General features: G+C 31.1%; 2 protein-coding genes across 5 annotated transcripts in view; both read left to right on the top strand.

The window, feature by feature from the left end:
• The window catches only part of LOC107443662 (metabotropic glutamate receptor 2), a 74,496-nt gene that overhangs the window by 42,614 nt on the left and 7,246 nt on the right, over positions 1-24,636 (top strand). For all 4 annotated transcript variants that reach the window (XM_071178403.2, XM_043041097.3, XM_043041098.3 and 1 more), the window contains 3 exons: positions 14,209-14,831; positions 16,962-17,239; positions 24,175-24,410. In XM_071178403.2, the coding sequence (XP_071034504.2) occupies positions 14,289-14,831; positions 16,962-17,239; positions 24,175-24,410 (1,057 nt within the window). In that variant the 5' untranslated portion in view covers positions 14,209-14,288. The remainder of the gene's footprint in view (positions 1-14,208; positions 14,832-16,961; positions 17,240-24,174; positions 24,411-24,636) is intronic.
• On the top strand, positions 5,308-10,262 carry LOC147808203 (uncharacterized). Its single transcript, XM_087166930.1, has 2 exons — positions 5,308-5,392; positions 9,871-10,262. The coding sequence occupies exons 1-2, from the start codon at positions 5,308-5,310 to the stop codon at positions 10,260-10,262; spliced, it is 477 nt and encodes a 158-aa protein (XP_087023056.1).

The raw sequence follows: 24,636 nt of genomic DNA, 5'->3' as shown, positions 1-24,636 counted from the left end.
CCACGAAGGCGAAATTTCTCCCAATACTAGATCCAAGAGTTCCCTCGTCTTCAGGATTGGGTTCAAAATTACAAGGCTACGGAGTTGAACATTAGAAGTCATAAACGCAAAAATTGGGCCGGCTGTTCAACAACTGTTATAAAATAAAAATGAACCCACATACCATAAGGCTAAATGAAGAATATCCATCTACTGTTCAATCCGTCTTAATTTATTTCAATTAGTTTACAATTAGCCTGTAAGCAAATTCACTCTGTGCATTTTCTAATTAGCCTATAAGCATATAAAGTTATTATAATGCAACTAAAAAAACCAGACTGAATGGAGAATACTTGAGATTATTTCAGCCAGCCAGGACAAATTAACAAAATTATGATAACATTGCATGACTCAAAAATTTATAAATAATATTTTCTAAGAACCAGATATACCAAGTGCCAAAGATTTGCATGCATATGATTTGATATTTTATTAGAAGCAACTTATTATAATGTGCTGAAATTTGACAATACCTTATATATTTAATATCAGTATTCGGTAGCTACTTACAATTTAAGTTAAAAAGCAAAGATTGAGTAAGATCTCTCTTTTTGATAAATAAAGTCTTTTGTATAAAATCAGAAGGCTCTTTTTTTTGCCTTTAATTTTATTGTCATTTAAAATTGCGTAATATAGTAATATGACTTTGATCGATTATTTAATGATTTGAAATAAAGCTAGATAAATCTATATTGATATAATATAATGTATAATTATGTTCAACTGTCTGACTTAGATTATATATCGATTCATCATATCCTATTGAATTGTCAGGATTTTAAACATGTCAATACTTGTTTAAGAAAAACATTCTAATTCACGTTTATGTTATCATTAAAATACGTTAAATACATATCAAAACCGAAATTGTTTTCTTAATCTGCCAAATTTATTTCATCGTATTTGATCTGTTTTTAGTAAGAAAAGCTATCTAAAAAACAAAGAGATATGTTTATCACATTATTAATGGGATTTTAAATGTTGATTGTGAGTTTTGAATTTATCTTTATTTTAGTAATCAATAACAGAATAAGATCTATAACAGAAGTACAATGGAAAAATGAAAAAATCAGACTTAAGTATGATTAAAATGGGAAAGGATGATTTAGATTTATTTACCTTTTAGAAAATGGTTTTAGAACATATTTTCTACTAGCAAACAAGCAAAATTGTAAACAAACAATACATGATTAAAGTTATTTTCTGTTCCACAATGTTGTTGAAACTAAAGCGAGTTTGTTTTTTCATAAATATGATTTAAGATGTATGATGCTTCGAGGGTTTTTTCGAAAAAATATAATCTTCAGAGCTAGAAAAATTATTAAATTTATTAATTTAATTAATTTTTAATTCTGTTCTTCAAGAGCAGAATTAATGTGACGTAACACTGTCTTGAATTTCTAATAATTCCATGACCATTTGCGGAAGGATAATGAAATTTAAACATCGACTACATGAAGCAATTTTAACTCTTCATCTTAATAATCGTTTAAAAAGTTCAATCAGTCAATTTAAGACAGACAAAATGAATTTATGCAAAATGAATTTTTTTTATTGGTTTACAATTAGCCATTTTTATAAATTAAACTGTAGACGATTCTGTTCAGGAGTTTATTGCAAGTTCCTTAATGGTTACATATTTTCACAAGCTCAAATTTCAACATGAATGTTAACTGATGTCTATTTAAAGTTATCTGAAACCACGTGCTTATTTTGCTTGTAGTTGGGATTTTAAAACTTGCATTTAATTAATATTTTTAAAGAATTTTAAAATTCACAACTTTTTTATGGTTTTGCACATAAAAGTTATGCGTAGAACTTCTAGGAATCCAGTTCATATACTCTCAGTTTGTTTTCTAGGTATTATATTCCCTTTTGATGAAGTTTATCTTAAAATATTTTATTTTATAAACTTCGCTGAACAGCCGACCCAATTTTGAGGTTACGACTACCAATGTTCAACTCTATAGTCTTGCAGTTTTGAAACCAATCCATAAGACAAGGGAACTGCTGTATCAAGTATTGGGAGAAATATGTTTTCGTGGAGGACTCGCAATATGGAGATAAAAATCACGAAAACGTCCAACAGTTAGCCTGACGTCATGAGGACTCTAACCCGTGGTCCGTCTACCACTCAGGATATTTTACCTCAGCACTGTGGTCGGAGCAAGCTGGGTGCGGAATTAGCATCTTCCACCTATTCTTGGGATTTAAACCGGGGTCACCTCATTGAGAGGCGAGCTCTCTGTCTCGATCACCGGCTCTATCTTAAAATATGTTTCAAAAATATCTTATACAATTTTAAATAAAGTGACTGAAATATTGGGGTTTTTCAAAAAATAGTAATATCATCAAATAAGCCGAAAACTTCTCATCTGCTTTCTTAAAACAATTTATTCTTCTTCAAATCATTTTTTAGTCTTGAGACTTGTTTTATTATAAACGTTTTATGTTATAAACATAATACCTGGAAAATTACCTTCTATTCGAGAAATTAATACTCGAAATAATATAATGTTCAAAATTATTAATACTCATATTTTCAATGCTCTAAAACAGTGGTTACCAGTTGACAGCCAGCGGGACGCATCCAGCCAACGAAGCCTTTTTTTATGGCCAGCGAACTAAAATATATTAGTTGTCATTTCTTTGCGGGCAATTTTCGTGAAAAATCTATATGGGTTTTAAATACTTCAAAGTTTTATATCTTAACAATTTGAAATCTGTTGCACATTAATTGTTTAATACATACGTGCACATTGAAGTTATAGTAGCAAGATCTTTTAAAATGCAATTAAATATTTTTAAAAATCTACTTCTTATTTTAATTTGCAATTCAATACTTTTGTTTCGTACAACTTGATAAAAATCTGACAGTAATATTTAATGTTCCTTCAAACATAAAAGAGTCCTCTAGAAAATTTTGATAAAGTTGCTGCCCGCCATTTGACTGGCGTTTTTAATTGCGGCCCCCGGCCTCATCTAAGTTGGAAACCCCTGCTCTAAAAAGACAATATTGCTCATACCTTTGTGTTGGGACTATTTTAAAAAATGGAGTAAGAGCAACTAAATTGATTGCATAATTTTTAATTCTTGATAACAAAAATTAGTCCAACTAATCTAAACAAAAATTAGTTCAAAATCTCCAACTGATAACATAGCCGTCTCCCAGCTGGTTTACAGACCAATGTATTGGCCCATTGATAGCTAAAATTGTTAGTATATTCGCTCAATCGAATGAATTGGATTTTAAGACAAACGGATATTTAATGCGCCGAAACGACATTACTTTCCGGTCCACAAAACATTCTCCCCAAATATGTTGTAGACATGACTGTCGTTTTTGTTTTGCGTCGGAAGAAAGAACATTGACAGCGTTTATTATTTGTTGTTTCAAAAAGCCAGGGGGGGGCAGGCAAGTATTTTTTTTTTTTTTTTGGTAGCAATCTTACTTTGTTGACAAAGCTCGAAATAAAGGACCTTAAAAAATCGTGAAGAGTTACGGGCTATAAAAAAAAATTCAGGAAAATTGAAAAACTTTTATTTCAAAATTAAAGTTGACGGAACTAAATTTGGCCATATTCTAAAAATCGTTCGCGTTGCTTATTTGATGCTTATACTTATAATGCTTAGTTGTATGTTTATTTATAATCGGCTTATTTCATGAAACAGCCATGCTAAAAATCTTACATATTGAAAAATATTACCCTTTCAGGGAGATTTTTAGGATTATAAACTTAGTTATTACTTCCATATTTAAGTACTCAAGATTCAGGTATTTTTTCCTGATCGTTCACATTGATATATAATAATTGATTTTTAACCCTCTGCTAAAATGTTTTTGTTTTTTTTCCTTTTTCTTTTTTTTCTTTTTTTTTAAAGTGCAATGTAGTTGAAGGTTAGCTAATTGATGGGATATTTCTATAATTTAGCCATATTGTATTAACTATTTTTATTTATAACCGCCGTTGAACAGTCGACCCAATTTTACGGGTTTACGACTACTAATGTTAACTCCGTAGTCTTGTAATTTTGAACCCAATCCAGAAAACAAGGGAACTCCTGGATTGAGTATTGGGAGAAATTTGCCTTCGTAGAGGACTTTCTTGATGGAGCTAACCCACATTTGCGCTACATGGAAAGGAAGACCACGAGAACTTCCTACGGTTAGCCTGACGGCAAGGAGACTCTAACACATTGGTTCTCAACGGGTGCGGTGGGACTATGCTGAGGGGCGGTGAACTTGTTTTGGGCAGTAGGGGGGCGTTGGGTATGTTTTGGGCGGAAGGGGGGCGTTGAGCATGTTTTGTCATTCAAATTTAATTTTAAAACTTACAAATAAAATTATTAAATAAAGATTAATTTAATAAAAAAAAATTGTAATAAAGAAAAAAAAGATTAAATTAATATAATAAATAAAGATTATCCTATACACTATTTGAAACAGCAATAAAAGGAACTTACACGACACCTATTCTTCGATCCGAACCAACACAGCTCAGCGCATGAGCCAGTAGTTTTTGCCTCTGATTCATTTAAGCCATTTGGTGGAAATTACAGTACATGCGCTTTCAGTATGAATGTTTGATTGGACCCGTGTTTCTTATAATGGTTTTCGTTAGCTTTCTTGCGGTTTTTTCCCCAGTTTCGATTAGATCTCATAGTTTATTTGGCCAGGTACGTACGCGAATTAGTTCCTTATAGTATCATGAATTATTTATTAATTTTGAGAAATGGTTGATTTTCTTTCATCGTTTGTATTTTGCTGACACCAACAATGTCGGTTGACAAAAAGAAGTGTCATCAATACAGTGTCACGTACTTGAAGTTGGGATTTGTTCAATTACTGTTGAACTCTCAATTACCTATGTGTCTACTTTGTAATAAAGTTTTATCTAATGAGGTAAGGAAATCTTACCGTTAGCAAGAGCATTTGCAAAAAAACTAGATATAGATTTGTCATTTTTGACGAACGTCTTTTTTCACGTTTCTGAAGGCACCTTCGGTCTCAGGGTTACTGGTAACGTCATCACAAAAATGCGACAATGGTTTGATCGCTTCTTATAATATATCAAAATTTATTGCTAAATCTGGGAAAGCTCAAATCATCGGAGTAGAGTTGATAGTGCCGGTTGTCAAGTAAGTTTTAGAAACAGTTTTACATCATCCAATGTTCCAAAAAACTATCTATCCATAAGATTCATAAGATCAGATCAGATAATCCACAAAACTATTCTATAAGATTCAGTGTGGCGACGAAATGATGAGATGGGTGAAGACGTTGAAATTTCTTTAAGCAAACTTTTGATGTCCAACGAATTTTCCCTTCAAGTTGATGAATTTACCTTGCCAGGTAATGCAGGCTTTACTGTAGGCATAGGTCCGGTTTGTAAAGGAAGGGAAAATCATTCAAGATATGCTTTTTGCTGGAAGCTTGATTGTAGATATCAAAGGTAAATCTATTTTTAGTACTGTCAAAGATTATTTTAAAGAGAAAAATATTCCTCTTGCGAATATTATGTCCATTGCCACTGATAGGCTCCTGCAATGGTGGGTCGTCATCGTGAGTTTATAGCCCTTTTGGAAAGGGAGGTACCAGATATTTTAGCTGTTCACTGCGTGATTCACAGACAGTATTTAGTAAGAAAAAATCTCAGTGACTGTTTGCATCAATCATTGCAATATGCCGTATCTGCTGTAAACAAAATTCGCAGTAATGCTCTCTAAGATCGATTATTTAGACAACTGTGTAAGAAAAACGATGAAGAATTCAATCGCTTGCAATATACACCGAGATTCGCTGACTTTCCAAAAGCTTCTGTGTCAATGGAATCTTTTCGACTCTGTGCTTGAGTTCCTCGAAAACATAAATGTAGCTCTAAGAGTGAGATTGCTAGAATTTAAGAAAGACTTTGGCTGATTTATCTGTAAAATTTAATGGCATTAATTTACAACTTCAAGGCGACGAGCTCAATTCGATCCCTACAAAATAAGTTATTTTCGCCTTTCTAAAAAAACTGATTTTGTTTTAGAAGAGTTTTGGTTGGAATGAATTCAGCCATACAGGCAAAATTCTCTCTGATGATGCACATGCACAAGAATATTGTCAACACCTTGACTCTTTGCACATGGACTTTTCTGACCATTTTAAAGATGTTTTGTTCCCTCGAAGTCCCTTAATTGGTTTATGAACCCTTTTGTAAGTATCGAAACAACAGAGGTTCAGATTTACGAGGAATTGGTCGAACTTTTAACTAATGAAACTTTGAAATGGTGATCGTCTCACAGAATTTTTACTTAACACTAAAAAGATTGAAATACCTATATTGCTCAAAAGCAGTCAAAATGACTGCATAGAATAACTAATGAATAAAGAAAGCATAACTAATGTATAAAGAAATTTGTTTAGAGTTAAATTTAATATTTTCGTTATTGTTTTCAGTTATATAACAAGTTATTTGTAAATATTAACAATAAAAAAATTATATGTTGTACAAAAAGTCACAAAATTCTAAGAAATTGTGTTATCATTGTTTTTCTAATTGAAATTAAAAAGCAGTCAAAATGACTTCCATGGACAATCTAGTGTTAAAGGTAACAGTCGTCTCTATCTTGGACTGTAGACTATCGCTAAAAAAATTTTAATTGCCTTCCCTGCCTCCTAACTTGTCGAATGCGGATTCAGTTCTGTTACGGATCTTGTCACAAAAAGAAGAAATCGACTCGAAATTGTGCAAACGTGGGTATTGGCATCTTCATCTCACTAAAAGTATTGAACCGAGCGTTAAGGAATTGGTTCTGAACCATTAAGTACAATCATCCCACTAACATAGTTACTTGAATGTTTCGTTGATACTACTTTTTAGTGTGACAAAATTATTTTGGGTGTTATTTTAATTACCTAATTTAGAATAAATTATTCTTTTTAAGCATAGGTTTCTTAGTTGTATTTTTTTTTCATTAAACGTATTTATTTTGATCATAACAAATAGACGGCGATTACCTGCCGTGAGAAAATTATCGAGTTAATTTATTCTTTTTTAAAAAACCAAACAAATTCAAAGCGTAAAAAAAATGCTTAAAAAATTTGCCTCTTATAATTCAGCACACATCCCTCAGTCCCCATGCTTAAAATAACAGAAATTTTATAAAGGGGGGCGTTGAAATATTTTTTGCTCCTTAAGGGGGCGGCAACGTTAAAAAGGTTGAGAACCTATGCTCTAACACATGATCCGTCTACTACTGAGGATATTTCACGTCAGCATTGTGGTCGGCGCAAACCGGATGCGGAATTCATATCGACTGGGATTCGAACCCGGTTCGCCTCATTGGAATGCGAACGCTCTATCTCCTGAGCTATCGCGTGTAACAACTATTGAAATTCCTTTTAACCCATTAAGAGTAAACAATGACGTAAAAAGATTTTCAGTGGGACATTTCTTTCCTACAAAGGAGCACTACGGCTTGTTCAACAAACTACTCTGCCTTTGCTTTTCCCTAAATATATCAAACTGCTCTCAAAATACTCAGAAATTTAATCCAAATTTAATAATCTTTTTTTCTCATTTACTGAATTAACTTTTAATGTGCATAATTTTTAATAGCAAAAGCTGTTTATTGAATTTCATTAGTTTTCCCTGATATAAAATACAAATTAGAGCAGGGATGGGCAAACTACGGCCCGCGGGCCAACTGTGGCCCGCCAGAAGCTTTTATCCGGCCCGCGGATAGAATTTTTATTTGTTGATTAGTGGCAAATATAAACAATATACATCCATTTTCTTGTCGACTAGGTATGTTTAAAATTATTTCTGTTTCTCCTTTTTTGACAAAGTACTGATGACATTTTTACTTTCTCTATTTTTGTTCTACAAAACATAAATTGATGGAAATAGCACAGACAGCTTCAATTGGTTAAATGTTGAAAGTAGAAGTTCTTTATAGAATGGCCGTAGATTGGCTCCAACTAGCGTTTGTCTTTTTCGAGGAGCTGACTTATGGAATCTAATATAGGTAAATTGTACTTCACATTTGACTCACTGAGCATTTTGCGCTCCAAAGAGCGGACAATCTAACAATCATCTGAAGCAGTTGTTTCTAAATATGCCGAAGTTTTACAAATCATTACCAAAAGCTAGTTTCCAAAATTTAATATTTCATGCCCAGAAAATCAGTGCTATGTTTTCTTAATCTTATATATGTGAACAAGAGTTTTCAACTATGAACCTTAGAAAAAATCATTTCAGAAGTAGACTAACAGAAAAGCATTTAGCCTTGTTCCTTAAAATAAGCACATCTCACTTCGAACCTTAATATAAGGAACTTTTAATAATGAAATCGCAATTTCCTTCATCTCACTAAATATTTAAATTAAAACTTGTAAATCGCTTTTTTATTTTTTTTAAATTTTGAAGTTTTTACTTGGCCCCCCAAACATTTTTTTCTTGATTTTTGGCCCTCGACCAAAAAAATTTGCCCATCCCTGAATTAGAGTTTCAACATAAATTTATCCTTGCTCAGATGGTTTTACTTGTTAGTCATTTATAAGCAGCTTGTGAGCGTAATCTGTATAGAAAGAATTGACATTTATGAAGGATTGTAGAGCAGGAGGAGGATTTTCTTTGAAAAAAGTCATACAGGGTAGATCTAGTTAGGCACATGCTCTAAAAAAATAGAAATAAGCAATGGAGGAGAAGCATTGTGCTAAATCGAAAAGGAAAAAAAAATACACTCAAATCTCTATAGCTGTCACTTTGACTCAAAATGGTCCTTGGTAAATTGTCATTTTATACGCTCATAATATAATATAATGAAATTTTATTTCAATGGTTTTGAAGATGTCAAAAAGTTGTGAAAAGTTTGGAAAATCAAGTAAGCTGGTATAGTTATTCTAGGACTCAGCGCCTCTCGAAGTGGATTTGCTATCAGAAGGACCACTCTGGTTGTTCTATTGTTAATGCAATACTGAATTATAAGAATCATCCACCCTATATCTAAATGTATACTACTTCTATCCAATCTGCGACTGATTTTAATTAAGTATTTCGGTTGTAATTGGAGCATTATTTTAGCCTGAAAAAAGTGGAGTAAAATAATATTTTCTATGAATGAATTAGAAGTGCTGAGTCACTGTGAGGAGCTGCATAATTATTTCTTCGGCTATTTTAGTAATAAATAAACAATTTTAAGTTTTAAAATCTTCCTTCAACTTTGCACACACTTTCAAAACCGTGAATTTAATTCACAAAGTTTTTACTAATATCTATTAGTTTTAATAATGTTTATTTAATATATAAGTTTTTACAAGGGATATTCATTCGATATAATCAATTCTAAAAGAGCTTTGAAAATGAAATAGCCTTAACGGATGGAGGTGGCATGCTTCCATTCAGCACGTGTGACGTCATAACCAATCAGGGATCGTTTCTGATTACATCACTTACGGATGCTTTTTTGCAATTTAAATGTTTAATAAATGTTTAATGATGCAATTTAAATGTTTAATAATTAAGTAAGCAAACATTTTGGAGAAAAAATAATCAGATTTTCGAATTCAGGTAAGAATTTCTAATAAGTTAAGACTGAAAATAAAGTAAAAAAATAAGAGATGTCCATTGTTAGATATTGATGATGTTATGATGGCAATAGACTTTTAGACTATCAGACTTTTGTAAAATTATTTCTACCACAGAAGAACTTATTCACAACGTTTTTCCAAATATCAGGCGAAATTAAAAAAATTTTCAATTGCTCAGTGAGCTTGCTATTAGCAGCCAAAAACTGCTACATGTGTATGGCATCAATAATTGCTTTCTAAAAGAAATTCCACAGGTAATACAGGAACATATATGTTCATCGATGCAGTAATAGATCAGAACGAGGTTGTCAACTACCCAACTGAATTCCTGAATTCACTTAATCTACCATGTATGCCACAACACGCATTAACATTGAAAACTGGAGTACCTATCATTCTTCTCCGAAACATCAATCCAACCAGACTTTGCAATGGTACACGGTTTTCAGTGAAAAGAACAATGACCAATATCCTTGAAATTAAAATTCTAAATGGTAAATTTAGAAGAGAAGATGTTCTGTTACCACGTATCCCAATGATCCCGACAGATATGCCATTCGAATTTAAGCGTTCTGCAGTTTCTGGTGCGTCTCGCCTTTGCCATATCAATCAACAAACCACGAGAATAGTTATGGCAAGTATGTAGACTAAATTTGAAAAATCTATGCTTCTCCCTCGGACTGCTGTATGTGGCCTACTCACGTGTCGGAAGAGCATCTAATTTGTGCACGCATTATTATCTAATTTATTTGTGTAGACAAAGAACATTTTTTATTCAAAAGCACTTGAATAAACGTGTTTACAGAGAACCGTGAAATTGTCAAAAGTTTTTTCACAATTAAATAAAATTCGCAGCTCAAATCACAATCACAAATCACATTTCCACAATTAAATGAAAAATTTATATATAATTTAGACTGAAAGCGTTGCAACTCTCGCAGGTTACAGCTAGTATAGATATAAAAGGGACCCCGGTGTCCCATCTGCGACAAAGTGTTAATGACCATAAAAGCTTCATTATATTAAATTTGTATGAAATTTATTTTATATCCATCATAAAGTACTTTCCTTGAACCACATATTTACCTGCAAAAAGTTTAATTTTATATAAAAATAAATAACAGTTCATATAAAGTTCTTGAATTATAAATTTATGATTGCGAGTAACCTGTTTACTACGTAAAATAACTTAACTAATTATTACAATTGTTTCCAGTTATAGTATAGGTTACTTCCATCAACATTGAAAACAGAAAGGGGGGACTGATTTCATTTATAGCGGAAAAATTATTTTCTAAATTGCGATGAACCACAAAAAGATCAATTTAATTTTCTAATCCGGTTAACGTATTTTTAAAATCATTTTTGTTTAGTGTTTGAAGAAAGTAAGCTAAAATTACAATTGTCTGAAATGGTAAAATTTCTGATTTCCTGAAATGAGCATTTTCTTTAGTCATGAGCTGGATATGCTCGCTAATAAAATTGTAATTACAATACTTGTAAAATTTTAAAATGCAGTTAATTCTGCCTCGCTCATAACCGTGAACGAAGTCCTCTGCACGAATTACAGTACAGTAATTCGTTTTTATACAATACATTCCTAATCAAACCTTTTCACTACTAAAATTTCTTCAATTACTTTCCTTTAAAGTTATTATTTTCAAACTTAAGAAACAACGATAAACAACAATTTCAAATTTCCGCGAAATGACTATTAATCGAAGCGCATTGTTCCAAAATAAAACAATGCACATTTTAATTTTCTCCCAGCTCAAATAACAGCCAGAAAAAGGAATTTTTACTAACGAACAATTCTTCAATAGAAACGCATTTTTTTATTATTACAACGGGGTGTTCTTATCCGTGATTTCAAATAATTGACAGGAAGACGAAATAGCACTTTACCCACTGGGTAATAAGCACTAAAAGTAGTCTTGGTATGTAATTAGTTCTTTTTTGCGTGTCCTTCGTCGTTGCACTGAATATCTAGCTAGAGATTGCATTTTCAGAAGTTTTATTGTTGTTGTCGACTTCGTCCCAAATCAAATTATTTCCTGAAATATTTCCTTAGCAGTTCCGAGTTATTGACCTTAAAAAAAAGGTCCACTACTACTCTTGCAACCTAATCGTAGATGCGATGTAATGATAGGTCAAATAATAATTAAAGCCTAATTCGGATCCTTCCATCACCTTGCGTAGATTACTTTATTACTTAAAGCTAGAGTAAATATGATAATAATTATTCTGTTTTTCTTTGTGGTCCAACTCATCTTGAAAACGTTGGCAGCATTTAAATTATGTTCCGAAATTAATCATAGCCAGAGTGTACTATTTATTTATTTGGCATATCCTGCTTCAATTATAATAGTTTTTGGAGTATCTGTAGCCTTCATAAATTAGTGCTAATGAATATGTATCATTACGGATGCGTTTATATAAATGTATTTTAATGTATGGTGAGCTAAATAAAAATTCAATACCACAAACTTAATTTTTAAGGGATGTTATAGATTCAAAATCCATCGAGTTTTTTTTTTTTTTTTTTTTTACTTTTTTTTAATCAAAGCTGTAGAGTCAGTAGTTAAAATGTTTGACTTCAAATCTTAACTCTTTTGAGAGCTCGAGTCTTACTCCGACTTACACCCTATAAACCGAATTACTGATATTACTGATACTAATACTGATATAAATACTGATATTACTAGGAATAATTTTCAAATCATTTCTTTCTATTTTTGTATACGATAAAAATTAAAAGTTTCTGTTTACTTAAAATTTCATTACTATCTAAAATTCATTTCATGTAACAGTTGAAGAAAAAAAATATTTGCACAAAATATTGAAGTTGTGTAAAACAATCATAAAAACAGAGCTAGATATCATCACCACGCACTGAAACTCGCATAATTATGAACATTTTAATTCAAAAAGATTCTTTAGATAAAATTCTGGAACTAGAAAACTCTCACAATTAATAAATGGAATTCGATTTCAATTCTTTTTGAATAAATTTCCAACTGACTCGATACCATTTCTATTGCTACGACAAGATAAATAAATTTGAATTTGGTACTTGTATAATTTAATAGTTCAAGCAAACGTGGATTCTAAAATGCTCAAATGTGATAACGTAAGTTAGTAAAAAAATACTACTTAAATAATAGTCAGAGTATTCATAATATTTTTGTTGTTGTTGTTTCTAATGACACTTGAACAAGCCAAGCTAGCAGCCATTGCCCCTTTGCGAATTAAGTCAGAAAAGTGTTTCTTTCGTTTGATAAGAGAGCACTGTAAGGGGTAAAGCACGTCTTAGCTCAGAATCCTACGAATAGATGGCAGCACCACTCACTGGAGTGTACTCTCTTAATTTAGACGTAGATCTTTAGGGAAAGGAAATTTTCTCCAGATCCATGCACCTTTGGTACTGCTCAGTGACCCTCAGTGCAACAGGACTTTCGATTCTACAGATTTTACAATCACGTATATCGCATGCTCTCCTTCTTAGCGAAAATCTTAGTGATCTTAGCATGGATCTTAGCGAAGTTGAGGATGCTGATTATAAATATTTATATATATTTTTGTCATAAGGTCAGAAACATCATTCCATATTTTGACCTATAGGACCCAACTTTCAGCTGATTTGAGTCGGAGTCATGCAAACATTTCCGACTGCTATGTCTGCTAGATTTCCTCTTTGACAGCCTTGCCTTTAACACTACCAATGCCAAGCATATCAGCAGTGATGGAAATATTTTATTCAAATTTAAAGAATGTTTCCGATACTAATAATAACATAAGGTTTCTTCTAAATAATAAAGGACTTGAGTGATAGCGTAAGAAATATGTAGCAATAGCAGTACTTTCATTAAGATTTATAGTGGTTGGTACGAGGAGAGCATCGCACATTGCATATAACTAACTAATCAATCCAGAAGAGAGCAATTGAAGCGAATGTAAAGTCGGGTTAAAGAATGATGCAAACAAAATGTAACAATGTTAAGTAGTGCGTTTTTTGGTAGCGAAATGTGATCATAAATGTTTATCAATAAAATGATTGCTGTTTATTTCGAACACTGTCGGAAAATATATCCATGAACAAAATAGTGTAAAATAATTCGTCATGAGATATCGAATTTGCCTACCAAGTTAAGCAAACACAGTTATCTCCAATGAATCAATTTCTATTTTTAATAAATTGATTCTAAGTAATAAAAGTGTGAGAATTCGTGATATCTGGGCACCACTCTGAGTCTGTTGAGATGGTACCAACGTTTTAAACTTCTCCCACACACAGTTGTTAGTGCTAATTAAGTGTAGTTATGATGCTTCATAATTATATTTTTCAGAATGTGCTTGCTGATCTGTCATTTAATATTTTCCAGTTTCTATTAAAACAATCTAACGATAAACCTCTAATTTTCCACGAAGGATAGTCCTCAGTCCGAAGGATAGTCCGAAGGATGAACCTCCGCGAAGGATAGCCCTTACTTCAGACCAAGCTCCCTTTATATTGAACTATATTAAAAATGAACTATATAATGGTTGGTATTTAAATATATCATAACTTTAATAAATTTTTTATGTTGTTTCAGGTTCTCTTATCTACATGCTACTCATGCTGCCTTAACTCTGCCTTCTTCAAAACACTTATTTTCAAACGGTGTAATTCATCATGGCTAACTGGACTGATTCAAACATTACTGATTCATCACTTCTTCCGTACATTACGAACGTTACGGACTCATCAAGTGAAATATATGACTTCATAAACGAAACTTCTCAGGAAACCAATACAAACTCTTCTTTTCCTGACGATTTTAAAAACGGAACAAAAAACGAGGAAGTGCCGTTCTATTTAAACTTTCGTGACGAGCCATGGGTCATACCACTGGTAGCTTTCTCGTTTTTCAACATAGCTATAATAATAATATTTGAAATTTTTGTACTGTACAAATCCTGTGGTGGACGTAGACACTTGTTTCTTGGACAAATTTTGCTGTTAGGACTTTTCTTGTGCTCTGCATTAGGGTTAATCTATGTACCGCATCCACACTGGCTCTTCTGCGGGATCACTCGAGTCGGTGTTGGAATAGCTTATGCCATTGTTTTTGGAACACTGCTGGTGAAGTGTGTATTTTTGCTGAAGTTGAACCATGGAGTGTACTTCAACGCATCGTTTCAGGCTCTGTTGCTGTTTTTCATTATCGCTGTCGAGGTAGGTATTACATTTTATGAATTATAAAATAGTATCTTTCATATTTATAGCAGCTATTGTTGCTTTAAAAAAATGTCCACAGCCTTATTACGTACACTTGAGGTAGGGGGGAAATTACAAGTGGTACGTATTATAAATATAATATTCAATAAATTGTCGATATTTATTGGGTTGTTTGGAAAGTAATTTCACACTTAAACCACATAATCATTATATATTTTGACAGCTAATATAGCAAGGCGTACTTGTGAAAAATTGGATTGATTCTATGCAATTGTTTTTGGTTGGTGCCCTTTCATATCGGAGAGTAAAAAGCAGCATTTTCAGCATATTTTTTCTTTCGAAAAAGTAAAAAATATGCCGAAGTAAAAGTAAAGTCTGTTCAAGTAAAACATACTATCCAATTTGTATGGAGAAGATACACTGACAGTTTTCCAGTGTTGAAATCAGTTTGCAAAATTTCGATCTGGTAATTAAGATGTACGAAGATGCACCACACCAGTGGAAGCTGATAAGACACAATAAAACGCTGAGATGTTAAATTTAATGAATTCGTCAGTTGACGATCATTTGAAATGCCTAAAATTTAATTTCAAAACTGAACATACGGGTTCCTTGTGTTCTTTACGGAAAGAAATTTGTGCCGTCATTTCGACGTCTATGATTTGCTTCTCAAATGTCAAGAAAATTAACCACTTTTGTAGCGTACTTTAACTGGGGACGAGAAATGGGTTGTCTGCAGCAATATTCCGGTTCCTGTTTTAGCCGGTGAAACCTTTAACTTCAAATACAGAGGTCAGAAATCATCTGTATAAGTTTGATTATCAGCAAAGAACAATTATTTTATGAGAGTGGGATCATGCTACTGCCAGAAAGATGGCAAAAAGCATTGGACCGGAATAGCAAATATTCAATAAAACATTTATTCACTATAAGAAAATTGTCTTTCATTTTTATGAACAGAATAACTTTCCAAACAACTTATAAATAAAACTATTTAGTTTTTCACTGTGAAAAAGCGTCTAAAATTAAACCATTTAACGATTGGCGGATGCCTATTTAAAAGAAGCGTTCTAAAACATATACTGGTCGATATTCTAAATTAACAACTTTCATTCATTCAAACTACATTCTAAATTTGACATTATTGAACTTTATATTATTATTTGACATTATTTATTGAACTTCATATTATTATTATTATTATTTGACATTATATTTGTTTTATATTTATTATACCTTAAAAAATTCTTCCAATTAATAACACTGAATTTAATGTGGAACTTGTGCGTGTTCGAGCATGCTGAAACCGGTTGGAATCGGTAAAGAAAGTGACCAACATACGCATGCGTAGTCACTTGATCGGCTCCAGCTATCCGGGGAGTAAGGACAGGCATATTCATGAAACTTGTCTTTATTGCTTATGCAAGCCACCTACGCTAGACAGATTCACAGTGGAAATTTTTTGCATAAAAAAGACAATACTTTTTCTATAAAAAGGACAGCTTTTGGTGATGATAATTTGTTGGAGTGCCAAGACTCTAGTTGAATAAGGTATTTTATGAAAGTTGTGAAGAGGTCAGTGATGAATCTGTGGTTAAAAGGTCATCAACATCCACTATTGATGAAAATATGATGCGTATAGCTGAATTCTTGAATTTTAGTCAATCATTTGAGTGTTCATGTACTAGCACAAACATCTCAAAGCAACATCGTGGACAAATGGAAATATCAGTATCGTAACGAGGCTTGGCATTCAGTTTTCTTTGTGACCGTAACCCACTTCCTGGCTGACTCAAATGAACCAATGGTTTCTCAACCACTGGCGTACTCCCCAAACTTTTTTTTTATTCCGATACCTGAAATTCCAAAAAGAGATAATTTTTTTGGGACATTTAACAAACTAAAGATGTTTCCACCAATGCTCTAGAACACATTCTGGAAAAATCCTGTTCTTATTCTCCAGTTGGTTTTAGATAGTTGAAGAATTACACCCTTTACTTATCACAACCAGTTTGAGCGTGCTGGGACATGTATAAGCGTCATGAAAAATTCAATAACATTACATTTAATTCAATAACATATCTTTTGTACATGTTTGGGCTATTTTAACTCAATAAAATATTTCAGGTTGCCATTGTAATCCAGTGGCTGGTTTATCAACCTCCTCAAACAAGCTCTTGGACATACGCTGGAGAACATTCAATAGTTTGCGAAAAATCACCGCTGGAGAGAATTACGTATCTGACATATGTTATGTTTCTCCTGTTTCTGGTGATTGTAGCATCCATCCGGGCTAGATCCATTAAAGACAATAATAGGGAAGCCCTTTACATTGGTATTTCGATCGGAATATCATTGGTAATTTGGGTAGCATGGATCTCAGTGGCAATAATATTTGACAGAAGGTTTGTAATCATTATTTATTGAACTGTTATCACTAACCTATTCCTCCCAATGGTTTCTTTTTTTTTAAAGTATGATTCTAAACTTAAGACCACCATGTTATTCCTGTCTCTAACACCCATTCGCTCAAAATCTTTCAATTTTTAAAAGTGGGGAAACATTTAATTAAAATATCTATAATAAATTAGAAATCATGGAGAAGGTAGTGCAAACAGAAAGTACGGTCTTTTGAGAGCGGTTCTAAGCATAAAGACATTATGTTTTCTTTATTTCTAGTAAATTCCATCCACGCAAGCCTCCTGAAACAATGCGTCCATTAAACTGGACAATATTTGGTACTTATCACCAAAAAAATAAAATTTTTGGATTTTTTTTTCCCTTTGTATGCCTTTAAAAGTGATTGCTGTCTAAGTTTATTAGGCTTATCGTTGTTAATCGGAGTTTTTTATAACAGTGAAAAATTATAAGAAAGATTAAAAAATTCAATAAAAGAAACCATTTGGACAGCTTTATTGTACATAAATATCTTATTATTTAAGTCTAGTGAATCATGTTATGTTCAGTTTATTTTTTTAAGCTAGATATTTTTAAGTGAAAATATCATTTTTTTTACATTATTTGCAATAAATTATTTATTGACAATAATAGGATGGTCCTATAACAATAGGGCTGACCGCAATTAGAATGGTTTTGTTAACAGAGACCTCAGTGGCTATAATATTTCATAAAGGTATCTAATTGTTTATTAAGTTGCTATCACTAACCTATTCATCCATACAATTTCTATTTTAAGAACGATTTCAAATATACACCATAATCTTACAGTAATTATTTTTTCGACATAAATTAGTTTTTAGTATTTTTTTAAAAAAAATTGTATCAATGGCAACACGTATCGAGCATTCGGCAGATAATGTAACTTATTTTTTATTTTTAAAAATTCGACTTCATAATATCAGTATTACAGTATATTTAGAGTTGAGATTTGTTCGATTTTTTTATTTTTAATTTAATTGTTATTTAATTTTTATTTATCTAATATTTTAGTAATGACAATAGTAAGGAACATCGTTTTCCAAATAGCATTCAATGTTATAACATTACACCTAACAGTGTTTGATGATAACATACATTTTACGAATTTTTAGGCTATTCCAATTAAAATAGTTCTTAGATATGATTTCTTCTTAGTAATGTCCCAGTCAATTTCTCATTATGTAGTGCGAATATAAAAAGTATTATTGAAAAATTGTAACGCGGTATAAATTGGTGAACTAACAAGTGCAATACCAAAACTGTAGTTATTATGAGAAATACGTTTTAACTTTAACCTTAATCTAGTTAAAAGACTCAGTCATTAACGATTCTAAAAGCAATATTCTGTTGCCAACAAAAAAATGCGACATTTCCCGCGAATGGATTCTCTTGTAGTAATATAGGGTCCTCTGTCTAAACTATTACCTCTCTTCTTAGATTTTGCTTAATTATGATTGGTGTAGGAGAGTGATTTGAAACATTTGATTGGTGTAGGAGAGTGATTTGAAACATTTGATTGGTGTAGGAGAGTGATTTGAAACATTTGATTGGTGTAGGAGAGTGATTTGAAACATTTGATTGGTGTAGGAGAGTGATTTGAAACATTTGATTGGTGTAGGAGAGTGATTTGAAACATTTGATTGGTGTAGGAGAGTGATTTGAAACATTTGATTGGTGTAGGAGAGTGATTTGAAACATTTGATTGGTGTAGGAGAGTGATTTGAAACATTTGATTGGTGTAGGAGAGTGATTTGAAACATTTGATTGGTGTAGGAGAGTGATTTGAAACATTTGATTGGTGTAGGAGAGTGATTTGAAACATTTGATTGGTGTAGGAGAGTGAAAAAAACATTTATAATTTCACTGATATTTTTTTCTTCATAAAGGTTTTACTTTATGAAGAAAAAAATATCAGTGAAATTATAAATGTTTTTTTTTATAAATAAAAATTATTATAATTTTTGAACTACTTATCCTATTAACATTAGTATTTTTTTCATTCGATTGAATTTTTAAAAAAATGCATAATAAACAATACTTTTTTTGCCTAGATAGCAATATTAAGCGCGTAATACAAGACAAATTATTTTTCTTTTTTATACAAAACATCAATATCTTCTCAACTATTAGTCTAATCGATTTTTTTATAAATAAAAATTATTAAAATAAATTTTTGAACTACTTATCCTATTAACATTAGTTTTTTTTTCATTCGATTGAATTTTTAAAAAAATGCATAATAAACAATACTTTTTTTTGCCTAGATAGCAATATTAAGCGCGTAATACAAGACAAATTATTTTTCTTTTTTATACAAAACATCAATATCTTCTCAACTATTAGTCCAATCGATTTTTTTATAAATAAAAATTATTAAAATTTTTGAACTACTTATCCTATTAACATTAGTTTTTTTTCTTCATTTGATTGAATGTTTTAAAAAATGCGTAATAAACAATACTTTTTTTTGCCTAGATAGCAATATTAAGCGCGTAATACAAGACAAATTATTTTTCTTTTTTATACAAAACATCAATATCTTCTCAACTATTAGTCTAATCGATTTTTTTATAAATAAAAATTATTAAAATAAATTTTTGAACTACTTATCCTATTAACATTAGTTTTTTTTTCATTCGATTGAATTTTTAAAAAAATGCATAATAAACAATACTTTTTTTTGCCTAGATAGCAATATTAAGCGCGTAATACAAGACAAATTATTTTTCTTTTTTATGCAAAACATCAATATCTTCTCAACTATTAGTCCAATCGATTTTTTTATAAATAAAAATTATTAAAATTTTTGAACTACTTATCCTATTAACATTAGTTTTTTTTCTTCATTTGATTGAATGTTTTAAAAAATGCGTAATAAACAATACTTTTTTTTGCCTAGATAGCAATATTAAGCGCGTAATACAAGACAAATTATTTTTCTTTTTTATACAAAACATCAATATCTTCTCAACTATTAGTCTAATCGATTTTTTTATAAATAAAAATTATTAAAATAAATTTTTGAACTACTTATCCTATTAACATTAGTTTTTTTTTCATTCGATTGAATTTTTAAAAAAATGCATAATAAACAATACTTTTTTTTGCCTAGATAGCAATATTAAGCGCGTAATACAAGACAAATTATTTTTCTTTTTTATACAAAACATCAATATCTTCTCAACTATTAGTCCAATCGATTTTTTTATAAATAAAAATTATTAAAATTTTTGAACTACTTATCCTATTAACATTAGTTTTTTTCCTTCATTTGATTGAATGTTTTAAAAAATGCGTATAAACAATACTTTTTTTTGCCTAGATAGCATTATTAAGCGCGTAATACAAGACAAATTATTTTTCTTTTTTATACAAAACATCAATATCTTCTCAACTATTAGTCCAATCGATTTTTTTATAAATAAAAATTATTAAAATTTTTGAACTACTTATCCTATTAACATTAGTTTTTTTTCTTCATTCGATTGAATTTTTTAAAAAATGCATAATAAACAATACTTTTTTTGCCTAGATAGCAATATTAAGCGCGTAATACAAGACAAATTATTTTTCTTTTTTATACAAAACATCAATATCTTCTCAACTATTAGTCCAATCGATTTTTTTATAAATAAAATTTATTAAAATTTTTGAACTACTTATCCTATTAACATTAGTTTTTTTTATTCATTTGATTGAATGTTTTAAAAAATGCGTAATAAACAATACTTTTTTTTGCCTAGATAGCATTATTAAGCGCGTAATACAAGACAAATTATTTTTCTTTTTTATACAAAACATCAATATCTTCTCAACTATTAGTCCAATCGATTTTTTTATAAATAAAAATTATTGAAATTTTTGAACTACTTATCCTATTAACATTAGTTTTTTTTCTTCATTTGATTGAATTTTTTAAAAAATGCATAATAAACAATACTTTTTTTGCCTAGATAGCAATATTAAGCGCGTAATACAAGACAAATTATTTTTCTTTTTTATACAAAACATCAATATCTTCTCAACTAATAGTCCAATCGATTTTTTTATAAATAAAAATTATTAAAATTTTTGAACTACTTATCCTATTAACATTAGTTTTTTTTTCATTCGATTGAATTTTTAAAAAAATGCATAATAAACAATACTTTTTTTTGCTTGGATAGCAACATCAGGTGCGTAATACAAGGCAAATTATTTTTCTTTTTTGTACAAAACATGAATATCTTCTAAACTATTAGTCCAATCGATTTGAAACTGGTTTTATTCTACCCAGAACAAGCAAAGGTTTTACAAAGCAATACCTAACTTCTCTAGATATTTTTAATGCTATGTCATTGTTATGTCTGAGTTTCGTTCCCATTTGACCCCTTCCCTCGTCTTTGTCATTTCGGAGTGTAGCCCGTGGAGGAACAGCAGAGATTTTTCAGGATATGTTGTTCACCTCATAGAGACTGAATCCTGAATTCTCGCCTGATTATAAACTAGTAGGCTATCGACTACTTTTTTTGGCCAAATTTTCCATTGCTATAAATCATTGTACGATGCTAAAAAACATTTTCAACTCAAAAGCGTTCTATAAAATAAGAAAAATCTACATTTATTGACAGAAAAAACGTCAAACCTCGCCCTGGTCATTTCGGAATGAAGTCCTTAGAGGAACCACGGGGAATTTTCAGGATACGTTGTTTACATCATAGAGAGTAAATCCTTAATTCTCGCCTGATTATAAACTAGTAGGCTATCGACTACTTTTTTTGGCCAAATTTTCCATTGCTATAAATCATTGTACGATGCTAAAAAAACATTTTCAACTCAAAAGCGTTCTATAAAATAAGAAAAATCTACATTTATTGACAGAAAAAACGTCAAACCTCGCCCTGGTCATTTCGGAATGAAGCCCTTAGAGGAACCGCGGGGATTTTTCAGGATATGTTGTTCACATCATAGAGACTAAATCCTGAAATTTTAGTCTGATTATAAATTAGTAGGTTATCGACCCCTTTTTTTAGCCTAAATTATAAGGGCTATAAATCATTGTAAGATGCCAAAAATTATTTTCAACACAAAAGCACTCTTTAAAATAAAATAAAATTCTACACTGACAGAAAAAAATCAAAACTCACCCTTGTCATTTCGGAGTGAACCTTGTGGGGGCTTTTCAGGATATGTTGTTCATCATAGAGACTAAATCCAAACATTTTCATCTGATTATGAATTAGTTGGCTATTGATGCTTTTTTTCTACATTTATCGCCAGAAATAATCGCTACTCTAGAAAAAAAAATTCATAAAAATTAAACATTATAAGATAGGTGTTCTGTAACATGAAATAACACTCTCAAAAAAAAATTAAAAACACGCAACTAAATATGAAAACTACAACTTTGCATAATGTGAATGACATTGAAAGATTAAGTTGTTTATAGAGACTAGGAAGCCAATTAGCTATAATAAAACATAATTAAGGATTTCTAACTATAATACGTTTAAGGATAATACTAATATGCATTCTTATTTAGTCTCACTTCACGATATCTTCGCATTAACTTTTAAAATCCTACGTATGATCATTTATAAAGTTAATGAATTCTCAGCAACAATCACGATAATATAGCAGCTACACTGCCTTACAAAACGTTAACAAACACCATAATAGTGCTTGAAGCGTATCTATTGTTGGAACTTAATTCTTCAAAAATTTGAATACAATTATAAGTGTGTGTAATTAAGTTCTTATGTAAGCATTACAATTTATCGTTAAAAAATGTATACTAGAAAAAGTTAAATATGTAATTAGACAAAAAAAAAATTTTGATACAGTTTTTTTATTATACGCTTAGTAAAAAAAATAATAATATAAGTTTTTATTCAAAGACCGGAAGATATAATAAAAACATTTAAAACAAAGGGCATTGAAAATCATTGCATAGACATTCAGTGTCTTTCTATGCAATGATTTTCAATGCTTTTTCTAATTTTTAGACTTTTACATAGCTTCAATATTTTGGCTGAAATATAACAACTGAAGAATCAGAGCAGCGATGGCTCAGGGGATAGAGCTTTCGCCTTCCAATGAGGCGAACGCATCCGGCTTGCACCGACCACAGTGCTGACGTGAAATATCCTCAGTGGTAGACGGATCATGGGTTAGAGTCTCCTTGCTGTCAGGCTAACAGTGGGAGGTTCTCGTGAACTTCCACTGTATGTAACACAAATGCGGGTTAGCTCCACGAAGGAAAATTTCTCCCAATGCTCGATCCAGGAGTTCCCTTGTCTTCTAGATTGGGCTCAAAATTACGAGGCTACGGAGTTGAACATTAGTAGTCTTAAACCCATAAAATTGGGTCAGCTGTTCAGCAACGATTATAAAATAAAATAAAAGCTGAGTAATCAAAAATTTAATAAACTTGCTAAAAAGAAAAATTTGTTTATTTAAAAAAATTCTTCACATAAATGCAAAAACAGTGAACCACACATCACCATTGTATTTTCTACTTGTTAGTTTTCGCATTATTTCAATACTCAAGTTGATATTTCAAACTATGAAAATTTCGATAATTTTGCTATATAAAGTACCTATTACCACGGCATCTATTACCTCAATATCAGCAATACTACCACTTCACTACACCACATAACTATTACTACAGTTAAATGAGTATCATCGGGATCGAAAATAGTCCTCAAATTTTATAAGGTTGCCCGAAACGAAATAATATCCATATATTTTTCATAATATCCTTTCAATACTTTTGAAATACAACGGTGTCTCTTTTTGAAGCAAACATAATGTTGTGAACTAAAATCAACTTTTGTTCCTTTTTTACGTTATTGAATTTTTAATTAATATTGAAGAAAGAAAGATTAATCTAATCGATCTTATTTGTTTTTTTCTCTAGGTACGGAGCACCTGCTGAAGCCTTTGGGCTTGTTTGTACAGCTATTCTCGTCTTTTTATTGATATTCATTCCAAAAGCAATTCAGTTGGCGTCTCCAAGAGGCAACATGGGCTCTGGGTCCACAGTAGGCAGCCATTCTGTGATCCATACTCCATCCTTTTATCACCTTCAACCACAAGCTGTGATGCCCAGCAGTACCAATGGAACACTTATCAAGCAATCCAACATGAATGCAGGTTTGTAGACATAGAGTGGAGTTGAGAAGTTCATTAACTCCTAATTAATTCTAGCTTGTTGAAAGAAAAGAACTTACAGAAGACCTTGAACACATGGATAGCTTTTTTCCCTTAATTTTTTAAAAAAAAAGATTCGCATGCAAATGCTTTTCCCTGTCTAAAAACAGTTGTAGGATGGGTAGATAAATAACTACTCTTAATGTTGCTAAAATTTCCAGACCAATTT

Source organism: Parasteatoda tepidariorum, chromosome 6, assembly GCF_982258835.1.
Source record: "Parasteatoda tepidariorum strain Cologne lab strain chromosome 6, Ptep-v5.0, whole genome shotgun sequence".
Taxonomy (NCBI): domain Eukaryota; kingdom Metazoa; phylum Arthropoda; class Arachnida; order Araneae; family Theridiidae; genus Parasteatoda; species Parasteatoda tepidariorum.
Note: the sequence above shows the minus strand (reverse complement) of the source record. Positions and strands in the feature narration are given on the sequence as shown.

Bases quoted from the DNA above. Each gene is read 5' to 3' on its own strand.
- LOC147808203 (XM_087166930.1), top strand. From the start codon at position 5,308: ATGGGTGAAGACGTTGAAATTTCTTTAAGCAAACTTTTGATGTCCAAC. The intron at 5,393-9,870 runs GTAATGCAGGCT...GAAATTCCACAG, and splicing joins TGATGAATTTACCTTGCCAG to GTAATACAGGAACATATATG.